Here is a 20,293-nt window from a genome sequence, read left to right as displayed (position 1 = left end):
CGTATAACAAATGAGGTTCTTAAAAATACAACTTTTTTTATTATTAATATATAAAATTACATTTATTCAACCCATGCGATTTTTAAAGATATTTTTTATTAATTGGTATATAAAATTGCATTTATTTAATACACAGCGTTCTAACATAGTTTCACTATATGATAATCTATCTATACTTTCTATAAAAGGAGAAATCCCAATAACATAAAAAAAGCTGATGTGTCAGTGTCAGCTAGAGAGGCTGTCCAAAAAGGCTTTTCTTATGTCATTATTACATCATAAAGCCTAATATTAGAAGACTTTAAAATTCAAAGGTGACCCACATTCAAATTCCAAAGGTCTGCCATCAAACCACTGCCCAGCTCCAAAATTCAACCTATGTTATAAGGGTACTCGGGGTGCTCACCGATTTCCCATCGGTGACCCCTCTTGCCTAATAGTGATGGTGCCGCCAACCATTTGGTGAGGTAGAGAGAGGCAACAAACCGGTGGGGAGCTGCCGAAGAGAGGGGGAGGAGAGAGGGAGAGGGGACCAATCAAAAGTTTCCTTTTTTTAAAAAAAAAAAAAAAAAAAACCAATTCACCTAAGAGGGGAGTGCCGCCATCAATTTAGGGTGTTAGGGGAGTTTAAGAGGGGAGTTGACGTGGCACACGAGCATTGGTTTGGCGTAAGAGAGGGGACTCACCTCTTAGGTGAGCACCCCTTACACCCTAAATTCAAACCTCTGCAATTAAAATCACTGCCCATTCAAAATTTTGGCTCTAGATTCAAAATTCAAACCGTATACATATATAACCTACATTATTCTGACTCCACGTTCAAAATTCAAACCATAAATCAATCCACATCTCTCTCAAATCCAGAGCTCCCAATTCAAACCATAAAGTGGCCGGCTGAAATCGTGAGTTCTTCGGTGACCGAGCGGAGTTTATAAATGCGACCAGATTAATTTCATATTCTAATCATCTAAAGATAGAAGAGCTCCTTCCTTTTGAAGATAGAAGAGCTCCTTACTTATTTTATCACCATCATCTCATCTCATCTCATTTTCTTCATTACATTTCAGATTCTAAAACTCAACAACTCGATTTTCTGCATCAGATTCTGATCAAATTGTGAAGTCTTCATGGCGATGAAATCAACAGGACAACGCCATCGTTTCGATCATCTGCTTCCAGGTAACATCACTTCTAAAATTTAGGGTTTTTTTTAATCTGTTCGTTAAGGTTTTGATAATCTGTTAGTTAGGGTTTTAGTGATTATATTAGCACCAGGTAAGTAAGTATTCGCTATGTTTATTATGTTGTTCAACGGAACCATAGGGTTAAACAATACGTTCATTATGCTAAACTATTTTTGTTGATGGATTTGATTTATGTTAGTCACTGGTTTTTTTGTTGATTATGTTTTGGATATAGATTGAGTTGGTGTTTATTGTTGATATCCGGACTGATAAGAAGAAGATTAAAGCTGCTGTTAAGAAGATGTATGATATTCAAACTAAGAAGGTTAATACTTTGATCAGGTATGTTTATTAGTTTGATATTATTTGTTTTTGAAAGTAAAAGGTTGATTTTAGTACAAGATTTTAGTGAATGGGATATGATTTACAATGCTTGGGGGTTTTAATCTGGAATTCAGAAGTGACCGACTGACCGGTGATTAATGTAGATATGAAAGCTAAAATAACTAATTTTTTTTCATTTGCATATTGTTAGAATGGTGTGTCTATTGTGTGATCTTGTAATCTTTTCAGTAACTAATGTACAACTTTGATGGTGTTTTTATTTAATTTATGTTGGTGATAATTTCTTACATATTAAGATACGCGTTTGGTAGTTCAGTGTATTTGTGTTCATTTTTGAAATTGTTTATAGACAAACGCAAAGTTCAGGGTAGAGAATATGCAGGTGCACCTGATGATGATTGTGATTTTAGAGTAGTGGTTTTTCATGAAAAGGTCAAATATGAAGGAAATTGAAAGGCTTTATCATATATGAGCTCATAAGCATGTATCCAGTTAGTCAAGACATCATCTGCTGAATATTGAGACCGGTTCTTAGTTAGGGATCACAAAGTAACGATGTGGTGAAGAGTAGAAATTGGTAATTTTAGTTCTTAGTTAGGTATGTTTGTTAGTTTGATATTTTTAAGTCAAATTAAATGTGTGTATCCTGTTAGTCAAAAAGGTTTAAAAGAGGGTTCGTCAACAGAGGTTAAAAGGGTTAGTCAACAAAGGTTAAAAAGGGGTTAGAAAACAGAGGTTAAAAGGGTTAGTCAACAGAGGTTAGAACGGGTTAGTCAACAGAGGTTAAAAGAGGGTTAGTCAACAGAGGTTAAAAGGGTTAGTCAACAAAGGTTAAAAAGGGGTTAGTCAACAGAGGTTAGAACGGATTAGTCAACAGAGGTTAAAAGAGGGTTAGTCAACAGAGGTTAAAAGGTTAGTCAACAAAGGTTAAAAAGGGGTTAGTCAACAGAGGTTAAAAGGGGTTAGTCAACAGAGGTTAAAAGGGTTAGTCAACAGAGGTAAGAACGGATTAGTCAACAGAGGGTTAGTCAACAGAGGTTAGAATGGATTAGTCAACAGAGGTTAAAAGAGGGTTAGTCAATAGAGGTTAAAAGGATTAGTCAACAGAGGTTAAAAGGGATTAGTCAATAGAGGTTAAAAGGGTTAGTCAACAGAGGTTAGAACGGATTAGTCGACTAAATGAGTATTTCCTAATTTGGATTTGATAAGCATGTTATGAGGAGTATTATAAATATCATTCAGTAAGTTAGCTTAAACAGTGCTTGTGCTTTCTTGGTGTGTTGTATTATGATCTGATTACACATTGTGGGTAATTTACAATAAGTATTTGATTGACTTTTTTATTTGGCAGTCTAATGTTAGAATAGAGAAAAGACGAAAACCAGACCCTCAATATGTTTTTGCTGAGGCAGCGACATAGTGGACCGTTTTGATTGTTCTCGCAAAGGCCAGCCTTTCATTCAATTCGAGTTTTATGTTTTAAATATAAAAAATGGTTGAAGATGAAAGGTTCAAAGAGGTTAAAAGTCGCCTAACCCGTTTTCAAATGTTTGCAATGTCAGAAAGGGAACTCTTTACCATTCGAGTTTGTGTGGTTGTGAATTGTGACCCATGGAAGAGAAAAATAAGTTTTGAAGTGATCAAAACTTGCAACTCGATTATAGTTTTTATTATAGACGGTTGGAGAACCTTTTTTATAGGTTTTTCTTTGCCCAAAACATAGTGCTTACAAGTTACAAGTAAAGTTTGTTTCCTCTCTTGCAGGTCGGACTAATGGCATTGACTTAGTAATGGTGCTGATTGGTGAGTGGCCAAAATGGTGAGGCATCTCCTAACCTCAAGCTTTCTTTAAAAATATACGACAAAGGAGCTTAAAAGCAAACGTTCAGATTCAATATCCTCAACTAAGGGTTTTCACGGTCTGATTTTGACGGTGTTTAAGTCAAATTGTGAGCCAAACCGTTAGTAACAATTTTTTGTAATTAGAAACCGAAACCGAAATCAAAACCGAATCACTCGTAAGTTAGAATCGAACCAAACCAAAACCGTTACTAACGATTTGGTTCCGGTTTAGTTTTATGGTTTAGGTTTTTATAATAAAATGTCTCCAAAACAAGGATGAATGAATGATCTGACTATAAATCATGTATTACAGATCACAACCTTGAATCTATGTTTTTTGTATGTTCAGGCAGTAAAAAAGAAGGGAGGGTCTTTTCTTGAAGCTCCGGTCTCAGGTAGCAAAAAACCAGCTGAAGCTGAAGACGGACAATTAGTAATCCTTTCTGCTGGGGACAAAGTAAGTTTTAGGATGAGACGAAACAGGCCAGGTTGACTCTTTATCATCTTTTTTTTTTTTTTTTTCATTTAAAAATCTTGTAAATAGTAAATATATAAAAGGTGATTATTGAAACTATTACAAAAAATAATGGTCCAGTTTTCTATTACAAAAATTTAGATTCATATGCTTTAAAGTTTTATTTTCATTCATTATCTTTGTGTGCGTGTGTGGTTGTAGGGGCTGTATGATGCAATTCTTTCTGCGTTTGACGTTTTGGGGAAGAAGTATTTTTTCTTGGGAGAGGTTGGAAATGGAGCGAATATGAAACTTATAATTTTTATTGATTATGTTTATGAGTTTGATATGTGTAAAAGTGTATTAAACAACTTATAACTATAATAAGTATTTTTAAAGTCGTATAGTGATTCATTGTTTAATAAAATGAGGTATGTAAGATTTCTAAGAAACGACCCGTGTTTGCACACGGGTCTTACCGCTAGTACTATATAATAAAATAAACCAATGAGGGAACACATGTCATTCATTGGAGCTATCTATTTTTTAGTTTTTTCCTCTATCTTCTACTTAATTATAGATAATTAATATTAATTAAAAGATAATTGTAAAATTAAATTTAATATGAATTTAAATAATTCATATAGGAGATAATAAAATATTTTGAAATATTTATTAGATTTCAAAATTATTTATCCTGAAATTAACAATAGACGTACACTAAATATAAATTAATATAATATAAATTATTTATTTATTTTATTAAACTAAAATAGTTAAGGGTAGAACCGATTTAAAAGTGTTTATAAGGGGTAAACAAAAATATTAATCAATGTTTATTGGTTCTATACTTTTATTTTCGTGTTCAACTCTCTACTCAAATACGGTATTCACTATGTTTACATGTCCTTTATTAGAACCATCACCACAATCACACCATCTATCATATATCGAGTATATCTATTAGTTTTTTTATATATATAATTTTTATTAGATTCATTCAACCCGTGTAATAAACGAGATTTTTTAAAGATATAATGTTTTTATTATTTACTATACAAAATTACATTTATGCAACTCGTGTAATACACCGGGTTTTTAAAAATATAATTTTTTTATTATGTATTATATAAAATTAGATTTATCCAATCCGTATAATACATAAGGTTTATAAAGATAGAGTAAACTGCCATTTTGGTCCCTGTGGTTTAGGCACTTTTGCCATTTTAATCCAAATCTCAAACCTTTTAAATCTGGGTCCATGTGGTTTCACTTTTATTGCCATTTTAGTCCAAAATTCAAAAAACCCCTTATCTGACCGTTGAAAACTAGTTATTTTGTCTTTTTGTGCAAGGGCAATTTTGTCCATCTTAATTTATTATAACATATTAATAAACTAAATTAATTATAAATAATTCATTTAACCCCTATATAAATAGCAGATTATATTTCTCCCCCATTTAGTCATCATCTTCCCCCAAAAAAACCTACCCTCAAAATCGCCACACATCATCTTCCCCAAAATAAAACCCTAATCCCACAACAATCTTCCCTTGCAACTGTCCAAAACTGAACTTCTCTCTAATAACAGCTCCATCAGGACCATCGCCATACTTAAAACAAACATCCACCATGAACTTCTGGTATACGAAATTTTCGCCTGTATACAGTGTAATTCAATTCAAAAACACACATAATCAATAACTTCATATACTCCTATTATCACTAAACCACCAACTAAATTATCCATTGGCACACACACTTTACCTCAAATGGATATAAAGCCTCACGAAACTGCTTCGGATTCAGTTCCTTTTGCGAATGATACAACTCAGGTTTCTCAAACCAAAGTACAAATCAAGTCAAGAATTAAACAGAAACATGTAATAATTTCTTTACAACTTAAAAATTAATGAAGGAAACACAAGTACTAATACAATTATAGTATTGGAACGAGATAATGAAGGAAACACAAGTACTAATACAATTATAATATTGGAAAGAGATCAACGACCTCAACAGGCTTGATGCTCATGTGGAGCCTCAAAGACAATGGTGGTTTGCACATGTCGTTGAAGGGGAAGATTGTTGTGGGATTAGGGGTTTTTTTTTGGGAGAAGATGATGTGTGGCAATGGAGGAGAAATATAATCTGCTGATTATATAGGGGTTAAATAAATTATGTATAATTAATTTAGTTTATTAATATGTTATAATAAATTAAGATAGAGAAAATTGCCCCTACACAAAAAGACAAAATAACCAGTTTTCAATAGTCAAATAAGGGGTTTTTTGAATTTTGGACTAAAATGGCAATACAAGTGAAACCACAGGGACCCGGATTTAAAAGGTTTGAGATTTGGACTAAAATGGCAAAAGTGCCCAAACCACAGGGACCAAAATGGCAGTTTACTCATAAAGATATAACAAGATGTAAGTTTTTATTGATTGGTATATAAAATTACAGGTGCTCAACCCATACAATACATAAGGTTCTTAAAAATGTAACTTTTTCCATTATTTAATATATAAAATTAAATTTACCCAACCCGTACAATAGACATGGTTCTTAACGATATAACATTTTTATTATTTAATATATAAAATTATATTTATTCAGCTCTTGTAATAAACGGATTTTTAAGGATATATTGTTTTATTATTTGGTATATAAAACTACATTATTCAAGCCGTGTAATAAAAGAGGTTTTTAAAAATATATTTTTTATTATTTGGTATATAAAATTACATTTATTCAACCCGTGTATTACACGGGGTTCTAACCTAGTAAACCATATAAAAGAATTCACTATACGATAATAAAACATATAAAAGAAATCAATATATCACTTGTGTCGTCAATTGAAAATTGAAGAAGCATCGAATTTTGTATTTTCCGGTCCTCTATTCTCACTTATCTTATATTAATTAAATAATTAATATTAAATCTTATTCTACTTTGAATTTCAAATATAATCCTTCTATTTTTCTAATAAAATATTATCTCTAAATTTAAATTGTTAATTTAAGATATTATTCTATATTAATATGAAATTTTTTTGACACGTGTCAATCGCTGGTGGCTTCTTATCTTATTTTTTAAGTTCTTTTTTTCCTATTAAACAATACACTACTAGAAAAAGGGACAATTTTCTACAGAAATTTCCTACACAATTTTTTTCCGTCACAGATTACCACGCTTTTATGACGAATTTCCTACAAAAAAAATTTCAAGATTTTGTTACAAATTTTTGATGCATCCATGACGAAAAATAAGAAAACCCTAATTAATTGACAGTTGCGTAACAAATCCATCGGAAATAACCTACAAAACAAAAAAAACAAGGGAAAATGATATCGTTTCCTACACATTTATGATGAAAAATAAGAAAACCCTAATTAATAATCTCCTTATCTTATTTTTCATTTTCTTTTTCCTATTAAACAATAATTTAATTAAATCTAATTTAAATATGTACAATAACTTTTTATCAAACTTTAAATTAATAATAATATATAATTTGTATTGTCTTCTTTTCTGTAGGAGATAGAAGAAGTGCTCTTTTTTTTCTTTGTAGAACTAGACAAATATATAAATTTTATTCTCATTTAAATTAGATTTATTTAAATTATTTTTAATACTATTATTATTTAATATTTAATAGGATACATAAAAAATCATATTAAATCACAAACTTGATGGATCTCTCTTATTTATTTACTATTTATTTCATTTTATTTTTGCCTGTTAATAATCATTTAATATTTCATTGGTTCTATCACATGTAATACACATGTTTCTAACCTAATAATAAAAAAAAACAAATTAAAACTTTAATAAGTAAGTAGTACATAGAATTTATCATTTAAATACATATATTGACGACCGTATGTGTTAATCAATTACATTATATTTATTTACTATTGCAATGTACGGGGTATTTTTTTGATATAACTATATTGCTTATTATAAAAAATTAAAAATTATGCAACTCGTGTATAACACGGGGTTATAATCTAATTTTTAAATAAAACAAATTAAGTATGACGAAAAAGAAAGTTTGTATTAATAAATTATTTATTTTTGTTTCATTATTACAAAACTGTTATATCGATTTTATTACATAATTTATAAATTAATTCTCGTAATTGATACCAACATTTTATCACTCAAATGGTTGCTGATTTACTTCTGGAAAACGTATCTTCTTTTCAAGAACCATCTCCACAATAATCCTATTCATCGCGTATCGAGTATATGCGTTAGTTTTTTTAAAGATACAACTTTTTTATTATTTGGTATATAATATAAAAATTTATTCACCTTGTATAATAAATGGTTTTTTCAAAGATATAAAATTTTTATTACTTACTCTACAAAATTACATTTATTTAATCCGTGTAATAATGAGACTTTTAAATATACAACTTTTTTTTTCTTATTTGGTATATATGATGTATCTTCCTTTCAAGAACCATCTCCACAGTAATCCTATTCATCGCCGAGTATATGCGTTAGTTTTTTTTAAAGATACAACTTTTTTATTATTTGGTGTATAATATAAAATTTTATTCAACTTGTATAATAAATGGTTTTTTCAAAGATATAAATTTTTTATTACTTACTATACAAAATTATATTTATTTAATCCGTGTAATAACGAGGTTCTTAAAGATACAACTTTTTTTCTTATTTGGTATATATGATTAGATTTATTCAACTCGTACAATACACGTGGCTTTTCTTAAATATAACTTGTTTGTTATTTAGTACACAAAATTGTATTTGGTCAACCCTTGCAATACACAAAGTTTTTACAGACATATTACATTTATTCAACTCATATAATACACGAGTTTATTAAAGATACAACTTTTTTATTATTTAATATATACAATTATATTTATTCAACTGGTGTAATAAATGAGGTTTTTAAAGATATATTGTTTATCGTTTAGTATATAAAATTACATTTAATCTGTGTCATACACGGGGTTCTAACCTAGTATGTCATATATATATATATATATATATATATATATATATATATATATATATATAGAGTAGGGATCCTACGGAAAGTGTGTTTTTCCTAAAAAGTGTAAAAAGTCATAAAACACAATAATTTCAGGCATAAAACACACCTAAAACTCACAAATAATAGAATGAATATTACTAAAACACCATATCCAAACTCTAATAGTCCGTAAAAACTTCAAACACACCATCGTAGAACTATGAATATAAAACACACAATGCTAAACAACATAAAACACAATAATATTTGTCATTCCACAATCAGAGCCTTAACATATAAAACACAACACAAAACCCACATACATGATGTTTTAGTAATCTTCATCATATTATTTGTGGGTTTTTGGTATGTTTTATGGTTGACATTATAGTGTTTTATGACTTTTTACACTTTTTAGGAAATTTGGACTTTCTGGCCAACTCCTATCCTATATATATATATATATATATATATATATATATATATATGGAGAGGATCATGAGAAAAGTACATCTAAATGAGAAAACTAGAAAATTAACTAAAAAAGCCTAAAAAAAGCTAAAAAACATACCAATTTTTTTTACAATTTTTCTATAAAAAATCACTATTTTTTATATATAAAAAATTTTCAAATTTTTTTTTTGTTGTACTGTACATGTGCATTATATGTGTACTACACATATGCACTATAATCGTAATAGTGCACATGTGCAATACAACAAAACTTTTTTTTTATTTTTTTTGAAATTTTTTTTCCATGCATAAAAACCAGCGATTTTTTTATAAAAATTTGTAAAAAAAAATTTTGGTATATTTTTTAGGCTTTTTTAGTTAGTTTTTTGGTTTTCTCATTTAAACTAGTTTTCTCATGATCCATCCCCTATATATATATATAGGTAAAGGGTACTGTACAAATTCACTTATCGTACATTACGTACGCTACAATCTCAGCCGTCAGATCATCTTCCCGCAATGAAAATCGCATGTTGTTTTTTTTTTTGTAATAATTTCGCATGTGATAATTTTGATGAAATAGCAGGTGTTTTTTATAACAATTTCGCATGTGGTAATTCAATTTCGCATGTGATAATTTTGACGAAATATAAGGTTGTTTTTTTGTAACAATTTCGCATGTGGTAATTCATTTTCGCATGTGATAATTTTGATGAAATAGCAGGTTGTTTTTTTGTAACAATTTCGCATGAGCTAATTCAATTTCCCATGTGATAATTTTGATGGAATAGCATGTTGGTTTTTGTAACAATTTCGCATGTGGTAATTTTGATGAAATCGCATGTTAAAAAACCAACATGCGAAATTGTTACAAAAAAACAACATGCGATTTTCAATGCGGGAAGATGATCTGACGGCTGAGATTGTAGCGTACGTAATGTACGATAAGCGCATTTGTACGTTAACCGGCCCCTATATATATATATATAGGGGATGGTTCAAATGAAAACCACTTTTATTGTGAAAACTCGAAAACTAACTAAAAAAAGCCTAAAAAACACACAATTTTTTTTTTTTTATAAAAATCGCTGGTTTTTATATATAAAAAAACATTTTTTTCAAATTTTTTTTTGTAGTACACATGTGTAATAATACACATGTGTAGTATTACGCATGTGTACTACACAAAAATTTTTTTTTTAAATTTTTTTTGTATAAAAAAACTTGCGAAATTTGGTTTGCAAAAAAAAAAAAATTGTATGTTTTTTTTGGCTTTTTTTATTAGTTTTCAAGTTTTGACAATAACTAGTGGTTTTCATTTGAACCTTCCCCCTATATATATATATATATATATATATATATATATATATATATATATATATATATATATATATATATATATATATGTATATATATATATATATATATAGGAATCCGCTAAAATAAGAACCACCTCCAGTTGTAAGAACCGTGAGAACTATTTGATCCGGGGCGAGTTGGACCAAAATTTTTTTTCATAAACGTAGATGCGTAAACCGCATCTACGGTACCCGTAAACCCAAACTTGTGGTGCTCAAAACTACACACACGACATTTTTTTTTTGATTTTTTTTGCAAATGTGTTTATAATACACGCATCTACGTTTATGAAAAAAAATTTTGGTCTACCTCGCCCCGCACGGTGTACTTCTCACGGTTCTTACAACTGGAGGCGGTTCTCATTTTAGCGGTCCCCTATATTATATAGAAACGGGATCAGGAGAAAACGCTCAAAAGTGTGAGAACGGTGAGAATGCATCATGGCCCAACATGTGTCACGCGACATAGTGAAGGGCGGAGGGGCTTTTTTGTCTTTTCAATCTTCTTTTATTTTACCAACGCGGTATAATATTTTCTGGCGTCTAAGTTTTTTTTGGCCTTAATTGTATTTATTAAACTTTTTGGCGTTAAATTAATTGTCATTGTGTCACATAGATAAACCCCGTCTTTTTTAGAAGAAGCTGTTTTTGTGTCACATAGATAATTAAACGCGGTATAATATTTTCTGGTCATTTTTTTTTGGCATTTTGTGTTTTTTGTATAATAATTCACTACGAGTTATTAATATTTGCATAAGATTACAATAAGACCAATTTTTTTTGGCGTTTAGTGAATTTTTTGGCGTTTAATACATTTTACAAGGTGCTTTGCCAGCACCCGTTCTCCCAGTTTTCATACTTCTAGCGTTTTGGTGTTTGTAGTTTTTGGCGTTTTATATAATAATGTATTTTATTTATAGAGAATTAGATAACAAAACAACATATAACTTGATAACAAAACAATATAAAATGAAAATAAAATAAAAAATAAAAAATGGTAATCTAATTTCTCTTCCGAATCTTCACTGTCATCAGCCTCTATCTTCTTGAATTTGTTTTGGCGTTTTGAACCTTTTTTGAATACTTTAGCTAGATGTCGACTTTCCTACATAAACCCCGTCTTTTTTAGAAGAAGCTGCTTAGTGGCATCTTGTGTTTTGGTGTGATATTCTTGCTTGGTGGCATGTCATTTAAGATCAACTCTTGCTTGATACTATTTATAATAATGGAGTCCAAAATAGCATTTTACACTTGTGTTGATCCCTTTATTCTATGCCGATATTCATCAAGAACAAAGCTCACATGATGGCATATCACTGCCATCGGTCTCTTTTTCTTGAATATTTGTCCATCTCATTCAGCAAAATATTATTGAGATAACCCCCTCAGAAAAAGAATCCATTTCAGTGAAAGCTTTTCCATCTGTGGCGTTTTAAAGTGAGTGGTTTCAAGAGGATATGGCGTTTGTGTTTTCTGGGTGTGATCAATTTCATTGTGTATAGACCCCTCTCTTATAGGAGTTTTTTTGGCACGTAGTTTTGGCGGGACTTTTTTATTGTAATAAATGATAGTAATAAAGTAACTGTCTTTTCAGTTGCTGTTTTTATATTTATTGTGTTGATCAGCTTTTATCAGTTTTAAAGGTGATAGACGTCCCATCTTCTAAGTTTGGCGTGTTTTTTAATGGCGTTATGCAGACCAAGATGACAAAATACAATAACGGAGTAAATAAAATATTAAGCAGGAAAAATATTTTTTGTTATTTTTGGCGTTTTGTAAGGAATAACCATTTTTAGTATTTTTTTTTGGCGTTTTGTTAATAAAGAGAGAAATATATCATTTAATTATTTTAGAAAAAAGAAGATTACACAGAAGAAAAAAAGAGGAAAAAAAGTTAAAAGCCTTTGTCAGAAGGTATTTTATCCGAAAAGTATCCATCACTTGCGTCATCTTCTTCCTCTTCGGAGTCTTCATCTGGATCTTAATCCATGTCATCACCTTCACCTTCATCAGCTTCTTGTTCCTGAAGATTCTAAATCCTCCACTTGAACATGTCTTGCATTAACTCCAATTTTGAGTCTATTTCTGTGTTGGTACAAGTGGCGTTATGCAATTCTTCCATGAAACCAAGACGCTGCTTTATCATGATGTTTTCTAGCCAGTAGACTTCCTGCTCTCCGCTGTCGTATGTAACGGTCACCATGTATGTTTCATCATCAAAACGCCATGATGTCATGACAGGGTCCGGCTTCACATCTGCTTTGATTGGTCCAAATTTCCTGGTTAATGCTTTCATAAGCATATGTGTTTCATGGCATTCGTTGTCTAGAGCGATGCCAAGGGATAAGATTGCCCTCTGTATCTTTTCTTCCATCTTCAGAATTGCCCTGACTGTCTTAACATACACCCTCCTTCTGTTGTTAAAACGGAGGACGTATCGCCTGATTCCCAGAGTGTATCTCCAAAAAACGATTGTTGCCATTTTTGGCGTTTTGGTTAAGTTGGCGTTTTTGGTTAAAGATGTTTTTTGCAGAATTGGATAGATTGAAGTGATTATGGAAGCTATGTTTTACCTTGTTTATATAATGATGTTTTTGGCGCGTAATTTAGGAGGGAATTTATTCTAATAAATGTAAATAACTGAAATTCAGTTACTGTGTCGTTTCATCTTCCTGTACTATCCAACCCGTTTTATCTCTAATTTTTGGCGTTTTGTTTTTAATGGCATTTTATTTTTTTGAATGGTGTTTTATCATTTGATGGCGTTTTGAATATGAGCGGTAAAAGACCCTTTTACCCTTAATGAAGCGTGTCCCACATAATAAAATTGATGTTATTTACGAAAACGCCACCGCGCAATCTAGTCCATGGATTGTTTTGATCGGACGACCCATAAGCGTTGTCACCGTTCTCACACTTTTCACCATTTTCTCTAAATCCTGACCCTTTTGGCGTTTATCAGACGAATGGTATATATTAAATATGGCGTTTGGGGTTTTTGTGTGTGTTTTTAATTGAAGGTCTGAGTTGTTGTATATATAGGATTTTTTGGCTGTTTTTTTAGGCAGGATTTTATTATAATTAAGTTTGGCGTTTTATATCTAATGGTGTTTTTAGTTAGAATGGTGTGTGATTTTTGTTTGGCGTTTTAATTTCATGAGATGGCGTTTTGTTTCGAGTAGTCAAAAGATGCTTTTACCCTTAATGGAGCGCTCCACGTAATAAAATTGATGTTATTTATGAAAACGCCACCGCGCAATCTAGTCCATGGATTGTTTTGATCGGACGACCCATAAGCATTCTCACTGTTCTCACACTTTTCACCGTTTTCTCTAAATCCTGACCCTATATATAGGGAAATTTTATTATATTAGAATCTAAAACGCCAAACTTGAAAGATGGGACGTGTTACAGACTTCAGATATAAAGCTTGTCAAAAACAATAATTACAAACGGTAACTGAAAAGACGAATACTTTATTATATAATGCACCGCTTAACTTAGGCGCCAAAAAGACATCCTATAAAATGATACGCCTCAGCAACTTCCATTTGATCAAACCAAAAAAACAAACGCCAATACTACTCAATACCACTCACTGTAAAACGCCAAAAAATAAAAAAATCAAAGATGGCTAATATGCTTTCTTGGATATTCAGTATTGTTATTCGTGAAGTTTCACTGAATGAATTGTTAGCAGAGGCGAGTAACTCAGTAAGATTTTGCTGCATGAGATGGACAAAAATTCAAGAAAAAGATACTGATGCTAGTCATATGGCATTTTGTATTTTTTGTTCTTGAAGAAGGCTTGGATGAGGAGAAGAGATCAATGACACTAAAGAGCGGGATGATTATAAAGATGAAGATCAACATGAAGAAAAAGCGAAAACCCACCCACACGTCATAGATCTATGTCCCCAAACATCCACAAAAAAGCCACTTCAACAGACGAGCAGGCAAAATAATCAAACCGATGGGTTTGTTAAGTTTTACTTAAAACCCCATATTTTTGGTGACAGTTCTTGTACTATTAAAGAAGAGAGAGACTGATGACAGTGAAGATTGTGAAGAGAGATCCGATTAGGATTTTTAATTTATTTTCTTCGCTTGTATTTTTTTTCCTGTGGCTGAAATATAATCTAACAATTGTAAAATGCCAAGATACCACAAACGCCAAAATGTATATAAAGATTAATAGAACAATGGCCCATCTTGTTTAAAACGCCTTGAAAAACGACATTCACATAGATTTCCTGACCCCCTGGGTTCCAATGGCATACGATTTGAATAAATGCCATAAACGCCAAAATGTTAATACAATGAAACCATTAAACGCCATTAATTATTGAATTTGGTTAACGCCAAAAATCTTAAACCCCAAAAATTAAAACAATATTGGGAAAAGCGGAACTGGAAAAGCAGAAGATGAAAGGACAACCCCCCCCCCCCGCCCTTCTCTATGTCGCGTGACACGTATTGGGCCAGGATGCGTTCTCACCGTTCTCACACTTTTGAGCGTTTCTCCTAATCCCGTTTATATATATATATATATAATGAGAACCACCTTAAATTGTGAGAACCATGAGAACTAGGCATTCTAAAAGGTTTTTCTTCAAAAAAAAAAAAAAACTCAGAAATCTTAAAAAAATCATTTGTTACAGTTGAAAAATAAAAAGAAATGTCGCATTCAAAAATTTACATCGCCATAAATAAATTTTACATCAGGTGTAACTATCAACTTGACAATATTTTTTGTTTTGTTTTTTTACAGATGCGTTTATAACATTTTCATCTACGTTTGTGCAAAAAATGGTGGCTCAACTCGCAGAGGAAGTAGGAGTTCTGATGGTTTTCACAACTCGTAGTCAGTGGCGGAGCTTGACCAAAAGTTCCGGGGTGGGGGGTGGGGGAAGTCATGAGACCCAATTTATATATTGTATAAATATTTAGGCACAATAATTAGGAGGGGGGGAGGGAGTCTAGAGCTGGTACAAGTTGAGGTTATAAAGGAACAACAGAAGGTGGAACAAACTGAAGCTGATGTGATTGAAAATCTTGGTGGTGACAAAGATGAATGTCTAAATTAGATATCAACATATTAGTGCCTTAACTGGATTAGATGAAAGTCTGAAGATTTGGACCAAGAAGTAGATCTAGAAGTAGAAAACTATTTTGTGAATGATGATTTGGAAGAATGAGAGATTGTCGAGGTTGTAACTGAGGAATGGAAGTCTGACGATGACATTGCTAAAATTGAAGTGTAGAGAAGCAAAGAAATGATTGCTTATACATGTGAGGATGCTAAGACTAATTATGAATCATTTAGAGATAAGATCTATACCGAAGAAAATGTTGAAGACATTCTTCATCCTGAAGAAAAAGCTGTTCAGTTTAAAAAATGGTTTAAAAAACATTCACTAGTGTTAGCAGAAAAGAAGCAATATGTCAACACACGTGGTGAATAGGCCGGTCAAATAATTAGCTCAGATTACAAAAAAGAACATTAACTGATCAGGATTAAGAGAACAAATGGTGGCAATACTTTAAATGCAGATCTAAAAAGTTAACTAATTTGCATGCTCTTGATCTACATCATGTGCCTCATATTGATTTGAATCACAAAACGTTTGTTGGGCATTGATGTGCACAAAATGCAACATATAAATTACATCAATTGTGGCATAAAACTAACCCCTTTTTAGTACTAATGTTGGAAAAAGTGTGTTTTTGTCTTCCTTTTGTATTTCCAGGATTAAATCAGCTCAAATAAACAAAAGAAGCAAAAAGGCAGCTAAATCTAACATAAATACAAGAAAAGGAGCAAACATGGCATGCCCGACCTCCCGACAACATCTTCCCAAGCAAAACAAGAAGACAGAAGACTGAACACGCCCCGTGTTCAGTGAGCACGGGGGCGTGCCCAAGTGTCAACAGAAAAGACAAAGTGGTAGAAGCTTCCATCGCCCACCACGGGGCCGTGCTCAGCGGACACGGGGCCGTGGTCAATTATAAGATTCGCGGAATCCAGGCAAATCTGGATAGTACAGATATGCTTCCGTGTTGGATCTGAGTTTCTTTTTGATTGTATTTTGTGTTTGAAGTTAAGATGAAAATGGATGAGTTGTGCATCGGAATTAAAATGAAAACAAACTTTGCATACAATCAAATGAGAGTAATACTTTAATCAAACATCTTTTACACCATGAACCGAATGATTGAATTTAATTTCAACAACGATTACAAAGATAGATGTATGAATGCAAACTCCCCCTCAGCCCGAGCTCAGTAGTTTGTTCGTGCAAAGAAGACGAATGATGCAAAGAGCTAATAGAACAGTACAAAGTACTGAACTATTTATAGGCACTTGCAAACTACTGAGCATTTTTGCTGAGGTCACCATGAAAGTGACATCTAACTTCCTAACAAACTCTAACCTCTGATCTATACAGACACTGCTTGTGTTAACTACTGCTAATACATTCTATTACAAAACAGACTTTAAAACAGCTGCTGCAACCTTCTACTGCTGTGAACCCAGCAGCACTTGTCCGGATCAGCAGTGCTTGACTCAAGGCAGTAGATTGAATCAGCAGGACTTTAGTCTTCCATCAGATCTTTAGTTGAGCAGCAGTTATAAGACAGCAGTTTGGTAAGATCAGCAGATAGGAGGTCATCAGTAGTTGTAATCACTTTCAAGGGGACAGATTTGTGTATCAGCATCTGCTTATTCATAATCCACTGTTCTGATCCAGTTTTGGCTTTAATTATCTGTTCCTCTGATAGGGTTCAATCCCAACAATCTCCCCCTGGAACAGATAATGCCAAAACCCTTCATTATTTGTGGATACTTTATTGCCTCATTAACAGCTCCCTTATCTGACCTTTAAATTGTAATTCAAAGTCAAGGGCATCTGTATCTTCATCATCCCTGCTAAGTGGAAGATCAAGGAGATCCTGCAAATCTTCAAGACTCAGGCCAAGAGCTTGTTCCCTTGATATTTTATCCACTACTCCACCAGGCCTGAGCAAAGTCAATACGCAGGTCTGTTTGTCAGTTGCCCACTTTTGTATTTTTGAGCCTGGTGGGTTTCTTGGGAGATGTTTATTTGCAGAAGTATTTGGTGAGGCTGGCCGGTTCATCACTGGCTGAGCAATGGTAGCAGAGTTTTCCTGTTCAAGTTCTTCTTTTAACGTTCTTAACAAGCCTTCTTTTAAGACAACATTTCCAGCAAGAATTTCTTGAACAGTTTCAGCTCCAAACTGGCTTTGTGTCCTTCTTTTGTAGATGGCAGTACCAGCTGGAGCAGTGGCTCTCCTGGTTTGCAGCTTTGATGGTCCTTTTGAAACCGCTGCTTCAGGGTAGTCAGGTTTTTGAGGAATTTTTGGATCTTTCTTCCTTAATTCCTCCAACCTTTTGTAGGTTGACCTGACCAAATCTTCTTTCCATCAAGCAACTTGTCTTTTGGTACCAAATTCAGCAACAACCAATTCTTCTTTCATTCTTTTTAGTTCCAACTGCTTTTCAGGTACATTCTTTTTGAACTTTGCCCAATCAGGAGGAGTGTGAGTGACTTTCCTTTTTATCATAACTTGAATTCTGGCTGATTCAGCTTCAAGCTCTGGAACAGTCCACTCTTTGTACATGTGTCTCTCTCCTTTGTATTTCTTGTAGAACATAATGCTTTCAATGTAGTCTTTCTTCAGAGTTTCAGCTGCTCTTTCTGAAATTTGTTGACTGACATTTTTAGCAAAACGTTCTAGAGAACTGACTTGTGTGAGCAGATATTGGTAGTATCTTGATACTTCTTTGCCAGCTTTCCCTTGTGTGTTTCTTTTCGAGATATCCTCTGCTTGCGGCCTTTATCTTCAAATATTCTTCAATGTTTTTGGGCCAGGGATATCCTTTGATTGAAGGCAAACTCCTTTTGGCAGGGTCATCCTCAGTATAGAAGGATTTTATCTCTTCTCTGACAGCTTCTAGTTCAAGAGGGAATTGAACACCTGCAGGAGGTAAGGGTTTGTGCATTGGAACTGAAGAAAGTGGAACTGGTTTTGGTATATTGACAAGAGCTAAAGGTTTTGAAGATGTTGGAGATGGTGAAGTGACATCATCTTTGGGAATTAGCCTTCTCCTCTTTATTTGAGGAGGTACTGATGATGTTTTGGATGGAAAGGTGGTTGTAGTGACAGTGGTTTGTGATAGACTAACAGCTGTTGGAACAACTGGTGTTCCAACCACTGTTGTCTTTACAACAGAAGTTATAACAACTGCTGTCTTCTGCCTTTTGACAGGAGGTGATTGTGATTTTGGTGGTGATGGAGGCAAAACATTGGATGTAGTGTGTGTTGAAGTGGTGTGTGTTGAAGTGGGAGCAGATGTTGAAACTACTGAAGTACCAACAACAACTGATACACCAGGAGTTACAACAGCTGTTTTAGGTGGTGGTTTTTGAGCAGACTTTGAACGTCTGACCGGAATGGATTTGGGTAGCCTTACTTTTCTAGTAGGCTTCTTCTTTTCATCAAAGAGGTTTTCATCATCTCTTGACCCTGAAGTACCCTGATCCGGATAATCCACCTTGGCTTTCTTTTTGGCCTCTCTATCCCTTTTTACACATGCAAGTGCTTCTGCAAGTGCATTTGTAGTCACATCAATTTTCTTACTCCCATCTGGCAAAGGAATCTGTTTGGTCATATTTGAATTTTCCGGTGCGAGGTAAAGACCATCTGTTATTCCTTTTCTTCTCCATTCCTGAATTTTCTCCCCCTTTTTGGCATTATCTTCGGGGAGTTGATCAATGAAGAATACTGGTGGAGGAGCAGTGCCAGTGGAGTGCAAGATCTGAGTTTTGAGAGCCTTTAGATCAGCCTTAGTGTCTTTGTACCTAGACTCCATAGCATTTCTCAATTGTTGAACATGTTTTGCATGTTGCTGATCTGCTATTTGTGCTTGATGATGGAGAAAAGGTTGAAATAGATTCCAGAGCTCATTTGTAGCAGGTGCCTGTTGTAGAGCAGGTGCTTGAGGTGGAACAGCAGTGGAGTGTACCTTTTGTACTTGTAACAACTGTTGTAGCATTTCTTTGAGTTCTGCAACAGAGTTATCAAGTTTTTCAACATGAGCCGTCAATTTCTGGTATTTTAAACCATCACCCAATTTAATGGGATCATCTGATTTCCCACTAACAGTGGTTTTATCAGTGGTAGAAGTAGGGAGTTTACTCCAAACCTTAACCACTGATGCCCCTTTTTCTTGGTACTGGGGTCTTCTTCCTTCAACACTTGACAACCTTTTGATGTTGCCAGTAGGATAGATAAATCCACTGGTGGTTGGCAGAGGTGCTATAAAAGGAATTGCCTCCAAGGAAGTCTTATAGATGTAACCACTGTCCAACTGTAAACTTGTAGGTTCAACAGTTGTAGTGGCTGCTTCACTTGGATTACCACAAAGCGTTACTTGTAACTCAATGGGTGTAACCTCCTCAGGTTGTGTTGGTGGGTTAGCAAAGAATGATACAGCAGGCTCAGTCATTTGTTGAGGCATATTCTCATTGATAGGTGATTGAGAAGGACTGTGTAATGCCTGGTTCAAATCAATTGCATCCAACAGTAGTTGTGTTTTTGGTGGAATTGAGGATGT

The 20,293-nt window shown here is 33.2% G+C and overlaps 1 protein-coding gene across 8 annotated transcripts; it reads left to right on the top strand.

Moving 5' to 3' along the window:
• Positions 1-764: 764 nt before the first annotated feature.
• LOC110917554 (glyoxylate/succinic semialdehyde reductase 1-like) lies at positions 765-4,229 on the top strand. Of its 8 annotated transcripts, none has more exons than XR_004883055.1 (6): positions 765-1,179; positions 1,420-1,526; positions 2,881-3,208; positions 3,294-3,332; positions 3,721-3,828; positions 4,048-4,229. XR_004883055.1 is itself a non-coding variant. In XM_035984911.1 (3 exons), exons 1-3 carry the CDS (start codon positions 3,346-3,348, stop codon positions 4,201-4,203), a joined length of 267 nt encoding a protein of 88 aa, XP_035840804.1. In that variant the 5' UTR covers positions 3,208-3,345; the 3' UTR covers positions 4,204-4,229. The 8 variants fall into 8 exon arrangements, 1 of the variants encoding a protein (XP_035840804.1); XR_002580647.2 differs by having other exon boundaries at positions 767-1,179; positions 3,294-3,348; XR_002580648.2 differs by lacking the exon at positions 2,881-3,208 and having other exon boundaries at positions 777-902; positions 1,103-1,179; positions 3,294-3,348.
• Positions 4,230-20,293: the final 16,064 nt, after the last annotated feature.

The sequence above is a fragment of the Helianthus annuus genome, chromosome 16 (genome assembly GCF_002127325.2).
Source record: "Helianthus annuus cultivar XRQ/B chromosome 16, HanXRQr2.0-SUNRISE, whole genome shotgun sequence".
Taxonomy (NCBI): Eukaryota; Viridiplantae; Streptophyta; class Magnoliopsida; order Asterales; family Asteraceae; genus Helianthus; species Helianthus annuus.
This window is presented reverse-complemented; position numbering and strand designations above follow the sequence as displayed.

Excerpts from the sequence above, each read along its gene's own strand:
- LOC110917554 (XM_035984911.1), top strand. Across the intron at positions 3,829-4,047 it reads TCCTTTCTGCTGGGGACAAA|GGGCTGTATGATGCAATTCT; the intron begins GTAAGTTTTAGG and ends GTGTGGTTGTAG.